Source organism: Madurella fahalii (assembly GCF_045866475.1).
Source record: "Madurella fahalii IFM 68171 DNA, scaffold_6, whole genome shotgun sequence".
NCBI classification, from domain to species: domain Eukaryota; kingdom Fungi; phylum Ascomycota; class Sordariomycetes; order Sordariales; genus Madurella; species Madurella fahalii.
In genome coordinates, this window is record NW_027263976.1 from 4,280,585 (window position 1) to 4,298,673 (window position 18,089).

General features: G+C 53.5%; 5 protein-coding genes across 5 annotated transcripts; 3 read left to right on the top strand and 2 right to left on the bottom strand.

The window, feature by feature from the left end:
- Positions 1 to 280: 280 nt before the first annotated feature.
- On the top strand, positions 281 to 2,044 carry MFIFM68171_11291 (uncharacterized protein; the record flags this gene model as incomplete). The annotated part of the gene is made up of 3 exons (XM_071066710.1): positions 281 to 460; positions 524 to 1,347; positions 1,441 to 2,044. The coding sequence occupies 3 exons, from the start codon at positions 281 to 283 to the stop codon at positions 2,042 to 2,044; spliced, it is 1,608 nt and encodes a 535-aa protein (XP_070922811.1).
- Positions 2,045 to 2,156: 112 nt separating this feature from the next.
- Positions 2,157 to 3,194, bottom strand: MFIFM68171_11292 (uncharacterized protein; the record flags this gene model as incomplete). Its single annotated transcript, XM_071066711.1, has 2 exons — positions 2,157 to 2,440; positions 2,507 to 3,194. 2 exons carry the CDS (start codon positions 3,192 to 3,194, stop codon positions 2,157 to 2,159), a joined length of 972 nt encoding a protein of 323 aa, XP_070922812.1.
- A 6,135-nt stretch (positions 3,195 to 9,329) lies between these two features.
- Positions 9,330 to 10,286, top strand: MFIFM68171_11293 (uncharacterized protein; the record flags this gene model as incomplete). The annotated part of the gene is made up of 2 exons (XM_071066712.1): positions 9,330 to 9,507; positions 9,568 to 10,286. 2 exons carry the CDS (start codon positions 9,330 to 9,332, stop codon positions 10,284 to 10,286), a joined length of 897 nt encoding a protein of 298 aa, XP_070922813.1.
- A 2,205-nt stretch (positions 10,287 to 12,491) lies between these two features.
- MFIFM68171_11294 (uncharacterized protein) lies at positions 12,492 to 15,001 on the top strand (the record flags this gene model as incomplete). Its single annotated transcript, XM_071066713.1, has 5 exons — positions 12,492 to 12,695; positions 12,793 to 13,494; positions 13,559 to 13,881; positions 13,942 to 14,286; positions 14,359 to 15,001. The coding sequence occupies 5 exons, from the start codon at positions 12,492 to 12,494 to the stop codon at positions 14,999 to 15,001; spliced, it is 2,217 nt and encodes a 738-aa protein (XP_070922814.1).
- Positions 15,002 to 16,963: 1,962 nt separating this feature from the next.
- CTR3_2 (Copper Transporter integral membrane protein that functions in high affinity copper transport) lies at positions 16,964 to 17,766 on the bottom strand (the record flags this gene model as incomplete). Its single annotated transcript, XM_071066714.1, has 4 exons — positions 16,964 to 17,012; positions 17,064 to 17,156; positions 17,219 to 17,565; positions 17,632 to 17,766. The coding sequence occupies 4 exons, from the start codon at positions 17,764 to 17,766 to the stop codon at positions 16,964 to 16,966; spliced, it is 624 nt and encodes a 207-aa protein (XP_070922815.1).
- Between the last annotated feature and the right edge of the window lie 323 nt (positions 17,767 to 18,089).

The following is an 18,089-nucleotide window of genomic DNA, read 5'->3' on the forward strand; positions in this document are numbered from 1 at the left end:
ATGTAAAAGGCAAAGTGGGTCCGCCTCGAGCAGGCTAACCCCCAATCGGCACCAAACGGCCAACTCGTGCAGCTGCCATATCCGGGTTCTCGAACGCCTGACTAATCGTTTCTGTGTCGTCAAGTCGATAGCTCCGAGTCCCTTTCACCGCCGCACTCCCAAACAAAACTCCTGACTTCGATCTCGAGTATAGAACCAGCATGGCTCCCATCCGTCCCGGCTCTGCTCCGCTTGCGGAATGCATCATGACAAACACAACCCTGCACGTCCTGTTTCCGCCATGGTACGCTTCGACGTAGAGAGCGCCCCGGCGCAGAACGACAGCGACAGGTCCGACACGCAGCCCAAGATGGACGTTATCGACCTTGAACAACTCGGACGCCAAAGGCCCGATGTGTTTCCAAACGCTGTCTACGAGGTCATGTTCTGCAGCTCTCTGCTGATATCAATGCTGATGGCAGTACGTCGGCCACTGACCCTGCAGCCTGGAGGTTATGACCACAGCCTGCTAACACCGATGCAGGAGTACTTCATCTCGGGCTTCAACATCATCCTGCCCGACGTGTCGAAGGCGCTTGATATCCCCAAGGGCTCCCAGACCTGGCCGTCCAGCGTCTTCTCCCTTGTCACCGGCGCCTTCCTCCTGCCGCTGGGCCGCGTGGCCGACATGCATGGCGCCTACATTGTCTTCAATGCCGGCCTCGTCTGGTTTTCCGTCTGGTGTCTCATCTCGGGCTTCAGCACCAACTACCAGATGCTCATCGTCACGCGCGCCCTTGGTGGCCTGGGCGCCGCCGCGTTTCTACCTACCAGCATCATGCTGCTCGGCAAGACATACCGGCCCGGCCCGCGCAAGAACCTCGTCTTTGGCTTGTACAGCGCCTTCGCACCCATCGGCTTCTTCCTCGGCATCATCACCGGCGGCGCCACCACCCAGTATCTGTCCTGGCGCTGGTACTTTTGGCTGGGCTGCATCGTAACCTTCATTGTGTGTACCGTCTCGTTCATCACTATCCCCCGCGATTGGTCAAAGACGCGTGCCGAGAACGCCCTAGTGAGGATGGACTATTGGGGTCTCGTGACCATTGTACCCGCCCTGATCCTTACCACGTTCGCTATCACCGATGGTGCTCACGCACCTCAAGGCTGGAGGACGCCCTACATTATCGTCACCTTTGTCGTGGGAATGCTGCTCCTGGCGGCTGCTGTCTATGTCGAGGGCTGGGTCGCTGAGCAGCCGCTGCTTCCATTCGACCTTTTCCAGCCGAAATACATGGGACGCTTGACAATCGCCTTGTTCTTTGCCTATGGCATTTTTGGTATCTTCTTGTTTTACGCCAGCTTTCAGTAAGTCGGATCATTTTGGCTACGGGCACTGTGGCGCAATTTTTATTTTAAAAAAATTTTTTTTTTTTTCTCTTTTTACTGACATTCCCCTAGCATCAGCGATTACATGGGCGCCTCGGCCCTTCAGACGGCCGTCTGGTTCGCACCCATGGCCGCTGGAGGAGTCATCCTCGCCACCGTCGGCGGCTTCACATTGCATCTGCTCCCCGGCAGGATTCTGCTCATTATATCCGGCCTTGGCTTTCTCGCTTGCTGCCTCTTGTTCGCCTTGTGTCCTAAGGATGCAAATTATTGGGCCTTCATCTTCCCGGCCATGGTTGGGTCGACTATAGGGGTGGACATTACGTTCATCGTCAGCAACATTTTCATCACGACGAATATTGCCCGCCATAGACAGGGCCTTTCTGGCGCTCTCATCAACAGTCTGTTGTTCCTCGGCATCAGCTTCTTCCTCGGCCTCGCTGATCTCGCAGTGTCTGAGGAAGGAAACCGGGGCGGTAGCGAGGGGCACAGAGTTGCCTTTTGGTTTGGTACGGCGGCTGCAGCCGTCATAACGCTGATGTTTGCCACCATAAAGATTGGCAAGGCTGAAAGCGAGTTGACCATGGAGGAGCGGATGCAGCAGGGTGAAATTGGGGGGCATGGAGCCAAGAGTGCGGTTCCCCAGACCGAGACTGAGACCGCATCCAGTGCTTAGACCTATCCTGATACACTCCTAATGCTGTAATATATTTAGACGGGTAATTGATAGACGGCTACTAGAGTCTGGGATATATGGAGCCGCCAAACCAGGGGACTACTACTTCACCCTACAGCTCATCCCTCAAACGTCCTTCCTCCATCTCCTTCTTAGCCTTGAGTCGTTCTTCTCTCTGTTGCCTGCGTTCATTCCTCTTCACCGCCCTGTGCAGCCTCTCCCACATGAGACGGGTCTGCTTCCCCTGTTCGGTCTCTGTCACCGACATGGCCTGTATCTTGAAGGTGATGTCCCGCTTGCCGAGGTCGCGATTAGGCTTGGTGTGATCTATCACCCAGGCCAGGACCGAGTGATCGACAGCTTGGGGCATGTATTTTGCTAGGTTGCCGAGATCGCCTGCCTCGTGTGTTAGAATCCGAACGTCTGTAGGTGTCCTTCGTTTTCCGCTTGGGTTGCTCTTACGTTCGCACTTGCTGCCCTTTGATACCCAGAGAGGCAGGATTTCGTAGATGGCGCCAGCCGGGAACACTACAATCTTGTCCTTGTCTGGGATATCCGGCACATCTTCCACCTGGACCGGTTTTTCTTGCATCCGTGTCTGCACCTGCTCCTGCTGTCCCTCCTGCTGCTGCCCAGGCTCAGCTGCCGCTGCCGCTGGGGAGGCCGTCACCTTTGGCTTTACTGTTGTGTAGACCTTATCCCCTTCCTTCTTGGGCTTCTCAAACACAGCAAACATCCACTTATTATCATTCGTCTCCCGGTTATCCGCCTGTTGCTCCTCAATCCAGTGCTTCACCGGGCCTGGCACATCCACCCATTCCATCATGACGACCTCCCTGTCCTGCCCCTTGTGGTCCACCCCATCCCAGCTACCCATATATTCCCTCTTTCTCAAAAAAATCTCGATTGCGTCCTGCCATGGCGAGAGACCCGTGGGCGGGTTCTCGGAAAGATCCTTGAGCTTGTAGAGCTTTCCATGGAAGGTGCCCTCGGCTCTGCAGTTGACGTCGAACCCACCCGGGTCGGTGCCATCGTCGGGAAATGGCCGCGACCATTTGAAGGTGGGGACGACGCCGTACTCGAAAACATCCCAGTTGATCCCCGCGAGAACGGGGCTGGTGAGTGTCAAGAGGACAGCAAGGCTCCGCATCCTGTTTGCTGAATGAGGTACTAATAGTATAGAGTAGGAGAGTAGGGAGATGAGATGTTTAGTGTCAAGCCTCGCGGACGTGGGCAGTGTTCATACTTGAGAAGCCCACCAAAACTCTTGATAACGGACAGATGTCGAGGTCAATCGTGATGACAAGATGCCAAGTATTTAATTGTTCCGGCATGTTTGGCATCTGGCGGCCAAATCCGGCTATTCAAATCAGCAACTCTCAGGTTGCCATCTCCCGCCCCCAGGATCTCGATGCGGCCGCGGATACAGGCTAATTGCCGGGCGACACCCTGCCCAACCTTGTTTACCTTTAATATGCAATTTATTAGTACGGTGGAAAACACGTGTCCATTACTACGAGGCTCTATTACACTCGACGTCTTTCTACATCGATGATGCCGAGTTCATGTGGAAGCCAAGTAATATGCTGCCTTCTAAGATAAAGTGCTAGCCCTTCTCGAAGTTTCTGCGCGGAATGATCAGCATTAGAATGACCGACGGCTAACGGCAATCCAAGTCAAGATGCGATTCATGAGAGAATCAGAAAGCTTATGGGTTCGACGTGTGCAAAGGACACTGGAAGACGGTCAGTTGCTGTAGAGTAATTAGTAGTACGTAGGATTACAGGTATCGAGCAAGCATAATTTGCCAAAACTCCGGATAACATTAATGGAGTAGGAAATGCGTAACTTAGCACTAGGAACTCATTCCATTAGACATAGATATACTTACCTTACTTCGCTCGCTACTAGACAATCACCATATCGTAAATTTGCCCCCCCCCCCCCCCCCCCCCCCCAAAAAAAAAAAAAAAAAACACGCTCGCACTACCAACGTGGAGCCAAATCCGATCACAACCACCTTATGTCCAAGAGCCACCCAATGACCGCTTCTACGTTAAATAAGACATTGGTCTTTTACTGTTCGGTTGTGACGATAGGATTCCGGAATTGTATGGCACCAAAGAAGACTATGAGAACGTAGGGTATTAAGTTGAAGATGAACCATTCTTTTCCTTATTATATATTATTCAGTTCACCGCATACACGCCAGACGAGAGCATATACTACTTAGTGGCACTCAAGGCTAGACCAAGGTTCGATCCTCCACCTTTCCCTCGTCGTACAAACTTCCATACATCATGACCTTGGCGTAACTTGAGCTTACCATTTGGTATGTTCGCTCTCCGGCACTGTCCAGGCCACTCCGTTGCGGGATTACAGGGGGTGAAAAACCGCAAATGAGACACATTTCGTCTTTGGATTTATTAGCCGCTGCTCCGGTCCTTATCCGACCACACTGGGTGAAAACAGAGGCCCCGTTTCCTGTCCATGGTCCCGTAGGCCTGTATGAACTCACTTCTCGCTTCGCTATTAGCCCACATGTAGTCATCAGTGGTCTTAGGCGGACAAGGTGCGCCCGCCACAGGAGGTCTTCCAGCAGACTAGGCACCAGGTCCCCACCAGGAAGAGCTGTTTCTCGGAAATCTATCTTCGATAGATACCCATCCTCTCTGGAGGCGCTTTTCACATGGTTGTAAAAAGAGTCGCGGAGGGTCGGACCTTCCGCCATCAACTTGTGCGTTGCATTGCGGTGACGGAGGGCGTAGACAACGCCATCGAGCGTTAGAGAGAGCTTCAAAAGACTTCCCCATATGAGGTTGGGAACAGCCATAGGCTGGTGGAGCCCGTCTGCACGGTGTACGTGACATAGAAGCGGTACTCTTACTCATACGTCAAAATTCAAATGATGCGAAATTCAAAAGGACGGAGAGGGAAAAGAACGCAAGCTACAGGCCAACTCCAATCCTTCCCTAACGGTAGCCGTGTCTCTTAAACTATTCTCAATGCAACTTTCCCTTGCTTTTGAAACGATTCCAGCGGCTTTCAAAGATCCTACTTCAGGTAGTCAACGGACAGGAACTACCTTGGCAACAGTAGACCTTGATTCCAGTAACGCAGCAAGCACCGTCGCCACAACTGGACCTGCCGCAATCAACGTATCCTCCTGGGCATCCGCCCGCGCAAAATGGAGCAGTGCCATCCCAGTAGCAGTTTATCGTTTGCATATCCTCGTTCCTAAGCTCTGTATTTGCGTCACTGTTGCCATCTAAAAGAAGATTAGCCGTGGGGCAAGTATGGGAGCATCGAGCATAGATGAAGAACCGGTATGCTCTTGTGTTGTGCTATGGATGGCTCGGGGTATCTTACCGACTGCCGCAGATGCTGCTATGGATAGCAGAGCTAAGCGGGTAAGCATGTTGTAACGCATCGTGGGTTATTGCTCGAGTTGGGACAGCTTTGTTTTCAGAATTTTGGGCAGGATCAGAATGACAGAGAACACTGGGGTCCTTAGATCGAGAAGGGTATACTTATACTACTCTAGGAGGAAGGAGATTCTCTCCCGGCGAGAGTAGCACAGTTTACCTCCGGGTCATCGCCCATTGAGTTGGCGGTGACGTTTGGGTTCGTGGATAACCTTACACAGAATGAGACTTCGATCAGACGATGCATATGAAACTCGGATGGTACGGAATCCTGTGCCCCCAGAGGTACTACACATATTATCTCGATTCTGGAGCTCCAATCTGCACAATCCAATCAATATATAGAATTTTTCTGGCTTGTCGGACCCCGGGTGCGGAATAACGTAACGCTACGAAGGATTTCTAGCAACCGAGTCAGCCGAGTACGCCATTACACTTAAAGCTCCTGTGTGGAATCTAAGGCTCTCTGAAATACACAAGTTTGTGTCTTGTTCTCAGGACCTCACAACCAACCGAAACAGCCAACAGCGCATGCCCAATGTCCGTCCAGGCAATCACTCATCCTATCAACCCAGTGTCGAGAAGGAGCGTTACAAAAACGACTCACAAAGGGCTATCAATAACGTGAGCGGGTTCTATACGGGGAAGCATCTAGGCGGATAGTGTATGAAGGGAAGGACAGGAATCTGCCGGACACGGGAATATTAATTGGGGCAAAGGCGTTTGGTAACCGGAGGTGAGAACGGCTAGAGCCTCGTACTCGCCTGAATGACACCCGGACATTTGTCTAAGAGTCTGGTTACTAGTAGTACAATACCCGGGTCCTATGTCACGTTCCCTAACTATAGAGGCGTGGAGCAGCACCACGGGATGCGGGCGTTTCATACTAGCATTGCATTAACGCCAGCCCGAGATGCATCATATACTGATCCTGCTAGATGTTTGTCTTGCCATGTGCAGTTCTGAGTAGAGATGCGCATTGATACGGACGATAGGTGCGTCTATGATTGTCCGCTTCATGTTATGATAAGAAGACAGGTTAAACTTGAACTCGCCCCGGCAGGCCCGGAAGCAAGACGTCCATACCAAGCACCCCGGAAATCCGGTAGACCCAATAAGAAACCATTTTCCGGTCGGCCGTAGTGGAGTACATACGGGAGTTTGTGAGTGGGTTTAAATTGTAGGCGTGCCAATTTGCTCGGTTCTCAGTTGAGTGCTAGTTGAACGAGTTCCAGTCCAATACATGGGCCCATCGGAGGTGGGCGGATCGCTATATCCAATTCGGAAGCCGGGGTTGTTGCTATAGCCGTGAATCCTTGGCTCTCCATACCTATGAAGTGACGATGGGGCGGGTTCTCATGGCGGCTGATTATGAACGTGGATCTGTGAAAATCTGTACACGAAATGGACCAACTTCTGTGCACCGAGCCCCCGTGTCTTTAAGGAAACCAGAATGGGTTATCTGCTTGTGGATGAATCTCTTCGGCGACCATTCGGCGGCCCAGACGCTGGGGACTCATTCGGATCTACAAGAGCGAGGCGTTGCGAACAAACTGCATAAGAAATGGTCGGCATACGGCACAATGCAATTGTGTGACAGCCATATTGGCGAAGGGACTGGAGTCCAATAAGGGCCCGATCCGGGGTGCAATCATTGCTTGCAGAGAAACTGGCCCAGAGAGTCGAGTGCTGCTACAACGGAGCCCAGTCAGGACCCTGCCATGCAACGGCTGTCTGAAGCAGATTGAGTTCTTCTACAAGGGGGTATCCTGGAGGGCTTCGTTGGGTGAGAAAATCCGAGATAATTCTAACAACTGTATTTGCATAACGCAACGCTGCAGAGTCGGGCAATATCGGCCATGATGTGTTGACGTTCGCCCTTTTTATCTCTCCTTGCGCCTTCAGCATCCTCCTATCCTTATATAGCGTCTACAGAAAAGCAAGCCCCTATCGGGGCCGAAATCCCTGGAAACCTGACGTTGCTACCGCTGCCATCGCCACCAAACAAACCCGTCCTCTCATCGGTACCCCGCTCGTGGATAGCAGGGGTACTCTTTTTGACCTGGCAATTTACTGAAGAATGACTTGCCAACCTTCATCCCCAACTCGGCCTTTGGCATCTTTGGTGCTCGTCTGGCTGTATAGAGACTTCATAGGAGGCGACCGCATTCTCCGAGACCCACTGATCGCTGCCGGCTCGCTCGGCTTAAACGACGGCTTGCTCGAACGCGCGGGCGGCCGCAACCGGGCTACGATCACTGAGGGCAAGCTGTGGGTTGGTATGATTGCGCTAGCCATCCTGACGGCCGGGTTCGTCCAAGACCTCAAGGGCCAGGTCGGCGACAAGCTGCGGGCCCGCAATAGCATCCCGATTATTTCGGGTTACGGATTCTGCTGTGTCGTCCTTGCGTGCTTCATCCTGTTCTGGGCATTTGCGTGTGCATTTCTTTTCCATCTCGAGCTGTGGGTGTCAGTCGTTTCGGTCGTTTCGGTCGTTTCGGTCGTTTTGCGTCGGCATGGGGCTTAATAGCCTGCTGAGGATGAATCGAGAGTCGGATTACCCGACGTGGAGAACTTCTTGTTTTCTTTGCCGGCATTATCAAGATTTTTAGATCAAATTGACGGGTTGTCGGGACCCGAGAGAGTATCGCAGTTTCTCTGAGGTAGGTATTTACGCTGCCATGCCCGCAATGAATCCATATCCACTTGTAGATAAAAACAGGGAGCCAACAGCTTAACTCGATATATTCACCAGACATGTTCACCCCAACTGTACCCGGCTACCTAGATACGTTGAAGTGTGAACGATTACCTGTTCCATTATGTTGAACATTGAAGTTGGTTGGGAGCTCAGTATAAGTGGAGATATGAGATTGATTAAGAAAGAGCAGCGACCCCTTATATTTTCCCTTATCCTTGCTTGGGAAGAAACGGGATACTACGGGGAGAGCATTAAGAACGCCAGTGACGCGCGGGATCTTGACTCTCTTAGGCAAGTAGAGTTATCGACATGGGCTACTTCACCACTACCCATCCGTCCTTTTACCTTAGAATACTGTTGAAGTGAGGGCAGAGACAGGGGGTTTTTGTAATTAGGTATTTGCCTTTTTCTTTTTATTTAAGGCTCCTGTGAATTGGGTGTCCTCCGAATTTTACTTGTCTCGTAGGCAGCATTCGCCAACAAGACTTTATACACTTTACAAATATGTAGCCATTGCCTTCCCAGTGCGTCCGGCAGCATACCTTAATTATCTGGCATTTCCCCCTTTGACATGGAATCATGGGGATGAGTGGGGAGGCGGCCTCCGTTTTGTCCCACCAGGGTGGTGTTGTGGTGCTGTCCCCTGAGCGGGGTGCCGGGGAGTTCCTGTGGAGGCGCCGATGTTATGCGGCACGGCGCAATTCCTTGTTCGTCTAATTGGCGCAGCGTCATGCGACGATTGACCAACCGTGAACACGAAACGTGGGTCACCTCATCGGCCCTTGTCTCCTTTTGCGCGACCGACTGCGACGGTGCAGCGGGCGGTACTCCTTTATCTAATAACCACTCGGCACGTATAGCTAGGCACGTGTTATTTTGCGGCCAAATCAAAAGTGGTAGGCCCATGATGAGTGTACGAGTGGCCGCTGGGAAGCGTTTCACGCGCCGGGGGCAAAAACGAGCCGGGAGCCGTGATTGGTCGACTGGGGTAATTGTACACCAAAAGGAAGCGACGGATTGGCATGCCCCTTTGGATGCCCATCCCCTATAAGAGGAAGGTTGAGGGAAGGCCGGTTTGTAGTTGATCGAACGCAGCAACTCTGCCAGTGCGACGCCCAAAGCAGCTACAACGGAGACACGGTCGAGCCAAACCCGCACGATGCGCATTGAACCCCTTCTCGCCCTGCTGCCGGCTCTCGGCGTCCAGGGAATTCGCATCATCCAGTCTAACGACGATGGCTGGGCAGAGCAGTATGTTCGGACGTTCCACGATGCGCTTATTGCATCGGGCCACGATGCTGTCCTGTCCGCGCCTGCTGAGAACAAGTCGGGCACAAGTGAGGGCAACCCAGACAGACAGAGTGGCACATGCTAATTGATGAACGTCACCGACCCAGGCTCGCTGGACACTGAGCCCGGCCCCAGGACGAGCGCCTGCCAGTACAACAGCTGCGCCGCCAACAGCGGGCCTATCGGACGCAACGCTACCTCGCCGCGGCTCAACTGGGTGAACTCGTACCCGGTGACGGCGATGCGCTACGGCATCGATACCATTGGCCCTCAGCTCTGGAACGGCCAAGCTCCCGAGCTGGCCGTCTCAGGTCCCAACGTTGGCAGCAACTTATATCTGACGGTGCACTTCTCCGGCACCGTCGGGTCGGCCGTCTATGCAGCAAAGGAGGAGAAGATCCCTGCCATCGCTTTCTCTGGGGCCTCGACCGGCACCCTGGCCTGGGACACATCGCCTGCGCCTCAGCGTAGTCTTGTGTACGCTGAGCTTGCTGCCACGCTTACAAACGCCGTGATCGCAAGTGGAAAGCCATTTCTCCCAGAAGATGTCTTTCTCAACGTCAACTTTCCCAAAGTCGAGGGCAAATGCACACAGGCCAGCCAGTTCCAGTGGGTCTTGAGTCGCATCAACCTTGGGGTATTATCTGAGGGCGACATTGAGCATTGCGGCGGCGACCGCTTGCCCACGGAGCTTTCTGTTGTGAATACGGATGGGTGTTATGTGTCGATCAGCGTGGGAGACGCCAACGATAAGACGACCGCACCTGCTGAGAAGCAGGCCGTGGTGAGGGACAAGCTGCAGAGCATGCTGACATGCTTGCCGTAGTTGCATAGATCCGAGGTGCAGATTCACTCGATAATACTGAAGTATTCATTAAAAGACGTGCTGCCTGTGCCGAAATCACCCATAAATTAGCCCAGCCCATAGCGCTGATAGTATCGAGCGCAGAACACTAGGTCTTTCCCCAAGGTCTACTTAGCAACGTTGAAACACGGTAAGTTGTTGACGGGTATCGGGATGAAATCAAGAAGATCGGTTGCGATACTTGTGAATGATGGTGATCGTAGTGGCTTGTTCTTCTTTCCCAACAGTTTCTCAGATTTTATGTTAATTCAGCAACAACTCACTCCAATGTAGTCGGAAAAAATGACTTCGGATCGCCAACCATGAGGCTATTCGTTGACTTTGTCGGGTATGAACAACCTATTGACCTTGCTAAAAGATTACTAACTTTTCCCCATCGACTTAGAGTATGAGGGGGCTGTTTAGCCTGCGTATATGGGAACCAAATGACGTTCATATTGGGTGGGAAGCTCTCTTATGCAAGTAGTAAATCATTTGGGCCGATCCAGTGGTAGGCCTTGGTTGCCAGGTCCTGGTCCGGTTTTGTTTAGGGAGGTAAAGTCGGTCGGACTTATCGTACTTGGCGCCGCGAAACCCCCTTGCACTTGACATATCTCTGACCACTTGTCCAGAAATGTATAACGTGACCACAGGTTAACCTACTAAATGCCAGCAACCGTTAAATAAACCCAACCGAGTGTAAACACCGATTCTGTAACGGCGTAGGCACCAACCAGCTGGTACTAAGAGCCACTTGTTGTTATAGACAAAGAAAGGCATGCAAATTGCTCAGACACTCAATAAGGCGAAGTGTTTCAGTATCGATTCCGGACTTGGCAAGTCGTTTGCTCGTGAGTCCTAACAAGCTAGCCGGAGAAGGGAGAGCCGGGGGGTAGGGGCCGGGGGATAGGAGCCGTAGGATTTCCCCGGGCATGGATACGCGTCTCCTGTTGAGCTTCCTCCGCTCTTCGTCACATTGGTCGAACTAAAAGGGTCAACAGTCCCGCCAAGCTCTAACTTGCAGGATTAGAATGTAATGCGATTGGTATCTCTCTGCACTGGCCCGACTGTCGCTGGCCGCATTGCATCCGGGCCTTGAACCTCCCTGGCCGCTGTTGGATAAAATTCAACAGCTATGGAAGGTCCAAGTGACAGACATGTGGCGGCTACGCTGTTGTGCCATGGCCGGCGCCTGTTCCTCGGATCCACAATAACGGCGAAAGTTCAGTCAACTATCTGCTCAGCCTAGGCGATGGTCGCAGCGAATGACCGTTGTGTCACACTCTTCCGCCACCTGGGTCCATTCATTGTCCTCGGTGTTATCTAGCAGGTGTCGCCTCCAGGTCTCGTAGAAACGGTACTGGGACCGAAGTGGCCAAAGACTTGAATTCGCCGGATTACTACAAGATGGTTGCCTATTTCCAATACCGGGATCTGGGTGACCGTGTTGGCACAAGGATATACTTGCCTGCCTTGCATAGCCGCAGTATCTGAGATGCCGGGAGGTGGTCATCGGAACATGACAGCGCACAACTCGTGGCTCGGTTCTAGTAGCTGAGGCCGGCATCCGCTTACAAAGCCACGGCTATTTCACCATGGTTGGGCAGGAACCGACGGGCCTGTCTTGTCGGACAATTAACAAGCTGCGAATTCTGCCTCCGGCGGGCTGGTCTAGGTGACTTGGCTGCATGAGAAGACATCCGGACGGGAAATTGAGCCAATCCTGGGTTTGCTGGGAACAGGGGGTTCGTTCTGAAGGACCGTGATCGGATGTTGTTTTCTTCTCGATGAAAAGGAAAGACTTGCTGGCCAAAGTGGCCCGTTTTACCGTGGATGGCAAAATTCAGGCAGGCAGACCCCAAACACTGCAAGCTATTGGACGGGGACGATATCAAGAAAAAGGAGTGTGAAGGCGAATGGTTGCGGGATTTCTCATTAGCGCCCAGGTTTGCGCCGGAATCATTCCCTTGTCTTCTGATTCGCTGTTGTCGGTGCGTCGGCGGTCAGGGCAAACGCAATGCCAGGCCTGTGACCCCACGCTTAACACCAGGTAAATTACCTAAAGGTACCTTACGTGTTAACTGTGACATGCTTTTCAACCCGACGTCATCTTTCAGAGGAGCACCCTCGATTTTAGGGCACCTTAGTTCGGACTAGACAGTTCTATCTCGGGTTAAACATTCAACGATGCAGAGCCAGGATGGTGCCAGCAGTACTGTACCCAAAGGGCCTCGCCGCATTCTACCCGTTGCTCGCGCGCAAAGTCCCTGTCCTCCAGGTGCTCCAGGTGCTCTAGGCGCTCCAGGAGGCTCCAGCACATGGACGTTGCCGCCCCGAAAGAAGGCATATAGCACAGCTGCGTGCGAAACTTGCAGAAAGCGAAAGGCGAAGGTGAGAGATTATGTAGCAACACTGCTAGTTCCTCTGACCCGAGAACAGTCACAATAATATTTCTGGGCGCTCAACGACACGCTAACTCTTTTTGCAGTGCAATGCGGCACGTCCAGCTTGCGGTTACTGCGTCTCGACGGGCGTCAATTGCGTGTACAGCACGGGCTCGGAAAGGGAGACGCACGCTCAGGCGCTCAAGAGAAAGCTGACGGAGCTAAGCGAACGAGAAGCAACATATCAACAGATATTCGACCACTTGCGTTCCCGGCCCGAAGCAGAATCACACGAGATTGTGAAGCGCATCCGATCGGGTGGAGACCCGGAATCCATTCTTCGCCACATCGAGGAGGCTGATCTCCTATTGCAGCTGGCCGTGGTGCCCGAGGCGAAATATCGATATGTGTTTCCGCTGATGCAAGAGATGCCGGCTTTCCTGGTACGGCCGGACAACCCGTACCTCAATGCCCGCGTCTACGAGTGGACAACGAGCAGCGCCTCAACCGCTCAAGGGCTCCTGCTGTCGGACGATTCCCGTTCTCTGGAACCGCAGAGCCCTTACTTCAAACCGTATCACACTGCCGAGGTCGTCGAACCTCTGCTTAGCTCGGCCAAGCCATCCGACTGGACCAAGGTCAGCTCCGATGATAACTTGATGCGGAAACTGTTCGGCTTGTATTTCTCATGTGAATACCATTGGTTCCCCGCGTTCCAAAAGGACTACTTTCTTCAGGACATGGCCGCTGGGCATCGCTGCTGCTGCTCGTCGCTGCTCGTAAACGCTGTGCTTGCGGTTGCTAGTGTGAGTCTCCTCACTGCAGCCCCCGCTGTCGTTGACAAAATCTTTGCTAAAGCCGCCTGCCCAGATGGCCTGTGATAGAATCCCGAATCGCTACGAGTTTTGGAATCCGTGCAATCTCAGCTACCAGTTCGTTGCTGAAGCTGAGAGGCTGTGGGATATAGAGACAGCGAGCCGGCGGGTACGAATCACAACACTGCAAGCTGCTATACTCCTTAACGCTGCGCATAACATGCACGCCAGTGACACCATCGGCTACTCTTATCTATGTCGAGCGGTGAACATGGCAAAGAAAATCGGCCTGTTCTCGCCAGATAGTGGCGCAAAGCAGGATAGCAGAAGAACCCGGGCCAAGGAATTTACAGCATGGGCACTTTTTAACTCTCAGTGGTAAGCCAACTTCGAAAACCTTACCTTTGCCTCTCAGGCACTTTTGCTGAGGCCTGTCAGCATCCATTCCTATGTGACGTTTGAGCCGCCTTTGCTCCGAGCGCCTCCAGACATCCCATTGCCCGACCCGTCCGCTGATCCCGAGTGGTATGGACAGATATGGCTGAGATATCCTCTAGACACCAAACTCTACACGACAAACTTTCCCTATTTGTTCCATGCCGGACTAGGGATTCGTAGAATCATGAATGATATCTGTGTCCAGAGGTTTGGCCAATCTGGCTCGGCATCGGCAACGCTGGCCAAAGCCAATGAATTCTACCATCGGCTGAAGAACTGGTACGACAACCTGCCGGAGCCGCTCAAACCCGAGAGAGTGACTCTTCCAGCTCAACTGATGCTCCAGTAAGTGGCTAGGACGTTTTCCCCATTCAAGCCGTTTTATCCAGCAAAGGCAAGATACTAACGGTCCGCCAGTATCAACTTCCAAAACATCGTCCTCAACCTGTATGAGCCCATCTGCGCCACCGATCAGACCCGTATTACACAAGGCGATGGAACCTCATCCTGGGAGATCTGGAACACGGCGTCCCTACACTTCGAAACGCTGGTCCGACTGTACTACCTCCGCCACGGCTTTGACTACGGCGACACCTTCCTAGGCCAACCCCTGAACCAGCTCGCTTTCATCTCTCTCAAGAAAATCCTCGCGGCGGCCGACACAAATGCGCCCTCGAACCCATGCGATCTCGACTCCACCCGCTCCACCCTGATCCTCGCCGCCAAAGGGATACACGATCAAGGGAAAAGCCACTACCTCTGCCGGGTGACCTTCCAGATGCTCAAGAACAAGATGAGGCCGGCTGAGAGGGATATGCTGGGCACGGTGATTGGGGAGGTTGAAGACGACGCCAACAAGAAGTTCCAGGAGCAGCAGATACTACGAGGAGTGAGGAGCAGGCTCGTGCCGAGCGCCGTGAGTATTGCCGATGATCCCGAGCTGCACCGATTGGGGACGCTGGTGAGCCAGCATATGCAGTTGGAGGAAGGGGACGAGGAAGGGAGTTGGAGGGGTTCGTCACCGAGAAGCGGCAGCAGTCCCGGCGCGAGTGAGACGTGATGAAGATGCTGTTAACGAGCCGGAGTTTGATGACGTGCGGCCGGCTGGTTCAGTATGCAAAGCCCCAGAATTTGGCCGTGATTCACGAGTTCAGTCAGAAGTTCAGAAGCGATGATGCAATACAAACAGCGCTCCGAATCGGCAGTTGTAGGCTCTCGTTAATTAGCGGAAACCGGCTCAAACTGTCTCGAAGCTCTAGACTAACGCCGATTGATTCCCTTCTCGGGTCAGAAAACTGTCTCTAATTACCTCATCGCCGCTTTGCTTAATTCGGCATATTGGGATAGGCACTGCCGGTTCGACAGGTGCGCGCGCAGGGTGTGTCAAGTCCAAGTAACATCCAGAATATACATGTTGGTTAAAACATCTGCCGGTTCTATTCCCACGCCTGCTCGTACTCGGCCACCGACGCCGTCGCGGAAGGGGGATACGGGCCGGTTTGAGTCTGCGTCCGTGTGTGCCGTGCCACCAAATCCTCACCGGCTGTCAGCGAGGTGTTACTTACTGGTAGCGATCGGGGCTCGGCACAAATACCCAAGGTATACAGTATTTTCGCGCCTTCAATACCGACAGTGGCTGCAAGGGTCTGCCTCTTCGTGCAGCTCCAATCGCAATGTTGGATCTTAGCGAGTTGATAAGCAACTTCAATCAAACCCGCAGAACCCGTTGCAACGCGGGCTGGTATATGTCAGTCTCGCAACGGCCCCTTATCGGCGGCGCCATGACTGACACACCGACCTCGAAGTCAATCATGTTACCTCGTGGCGGTGATGCAGGTCATCTAGCGTATTGCAGGGTACGGCCGGATTGTAACCGTTCCTCGCCACGGGCGGGCCGCAGAGCCTGGCTTGGGAGTATGCCTAGACACCGCGCCAACGGCAAGCTGATTCACCGGTAACCTGTCTACTGCACGGTGATCCGCCGGCCAGGGTTGGCCTGAGGTTCCACTGCCGCCACGCGGGAAGGTGACAGGAAGGAAGCTAATATTGTTGCGTTAATCGCTTGGCGTACATACATCATGGGTGTGTTTCCGTGTAACCTTGTCATTAGGTCATTGGGTGCTGACTGCGGTCGCCTCTGTGCCGCTGTCTGGTAAGAGAGGGGGGGTGGGGGGTGGTGGTGGGAGGGGGGTCGAATGTAACGGTACTAACGGGATATTCGTGGGATGTCGTCCTGTAGGGCAATTAATCGTGACAGCCATGGTTCGAGAAGCTCTGCAGGGGCTGATTCAGGTTGGTAAGCTGGATTCGGGTCTTCCAGGTTGCTGGTGAGCAGACCGCCTTCTCTCCCGTGCATCATCTCTAGTTACCGTGCCGTCTTGCTCGCAGCTCGATACCGGGTTTGGCGTAAATTGAGTGACCCCTTTTCAGCCTCATTGGCCTGCTACCGTTACATCGGTTCGAACGTCAGCGGACGGTTGAGGCTGGAAAGCGGGCCGTATATTGAGCAGTGTATTGCGGCGATGCCGCGGATTCGTTGCCGGACCTGCAAGAAATTACCCGATATCAACCGCCGCGATCCCTCACGACATCGACTCACTCAGACATGCCTGCACAATTCGAGTCGTAAGCTCGAGAGCTCGGTCATCATTTGATAACGGAAAAGGAAAATGAGGCATCCTGTTTCTCCCGGTTGGTGCGGAAGCCGGCAATGCCGGAAGTCGCATTGGAAAGAGCCCAACGTCGGAGAGCATCATGCGAGTAACACCCGGCATTTCTTGAACACAACTGATAGGCCGGACGCAGGCCAGCGTGTGCACAGTGGCGATGCAAGGTAGTTTATGGTAATAGATTCGTAAGGTATGATGGCTCCCAAAACCACATTAGAAACAACCGTTAGGATGTCGGTATCGAAGTAGTACGGCCGAAAGCGTCCTTCCACATTTCCATACAGGCCTCAGCCGCCCATGTCGTTCAATCATGTCTAAACCCGAATGCCGTCGCTCGCACCGAGACCATCACCTTATCCGCAGCACACGGTAGCTTCCTTGGTAGCACTAGTCTGCGCTCCACTATAGTCCCGAGTCAGCGTGCGGCCAGTATTGAACGAGGATAGCACTCACGCCCCAATTGTCTCCCAGTGGAAGATGAAGCTGCCAATGTAAGCGCCGATGAAGATGCAAATGATGATGTAACCGTTGTAGTACATGGCAAGCCTGCACAAGTTAGTAAGCTCACGCTCACGCTCACGCTCTCGGGCGGGGGGCGGGGGACGAACAGCATGACGAAGTAGGCCACGGCGAATTGCAACATGTGCAGCAATGCCCGGATTGCCTGTTCAAAAATCGTTGGCCGATAGCCGTTGGCGGCTGCCGGCACACAGGCAGGAGCGGGGCTGCCTTCGTCCGACACTTTCTTGACCGAGCCTGTGCTTGCGACGGCCTGGGATTGGAGGTACTTCTTGACAAGGAAACGGTCGTACTCCTTGACGGCGCGGCGCAGCATCTCAAGCGAGATGACAAGTAGGACAACGCCAATGCAGGAGCCGGCGAACACCGAGGTCGACGTGATCTTCCATGACGAGGCGAGGAAGCATGAGTCGATTGTGTACCAGTTCCAGAGCATCTAGAGTTGTGTCCGAGTATTAGACCCGTTCGGAAACCATGGCCCCAAGGCCTGGGGTGGACTTACAGAGATTTTGCAGCCACTTCCACCGCCCATGCCGCCGCCGTGGCCCCCACTCATGGCGGTAGACGCGGCCGCAGCGGCCGTCGTTGTTACGCTGGCCATCGACATGGCTCCTTCGCCTCCGTGGTTGTGGCTCATTGTTGATAGGAGCGACGAATAAGGGTGCGTTTTGTGTGGGGAAGTGACGGCGGTGGTTGGCCGTCGTGTTTACCGTTGGCACAGACCAATGTCGGGGTGACTGAACCAGTAGTGAGCGCTCGAAGGGTTCAAGGGAGTCAAAAGGCGGCCGTCCAAGCTGGCGGGCCGGGCAGCTCGTATTAAAAAAGATTTCTGAGCACCGAAGAGCGGATCACCGAGCGGCACGGGCCTGGGCACATCCCGACTGGACATTCTGCTGCCTCGCCTTGGCGCATGCCGTGCAATGGAAATACAGGACATGTGGCGGGGGGGAGAGAACTTGG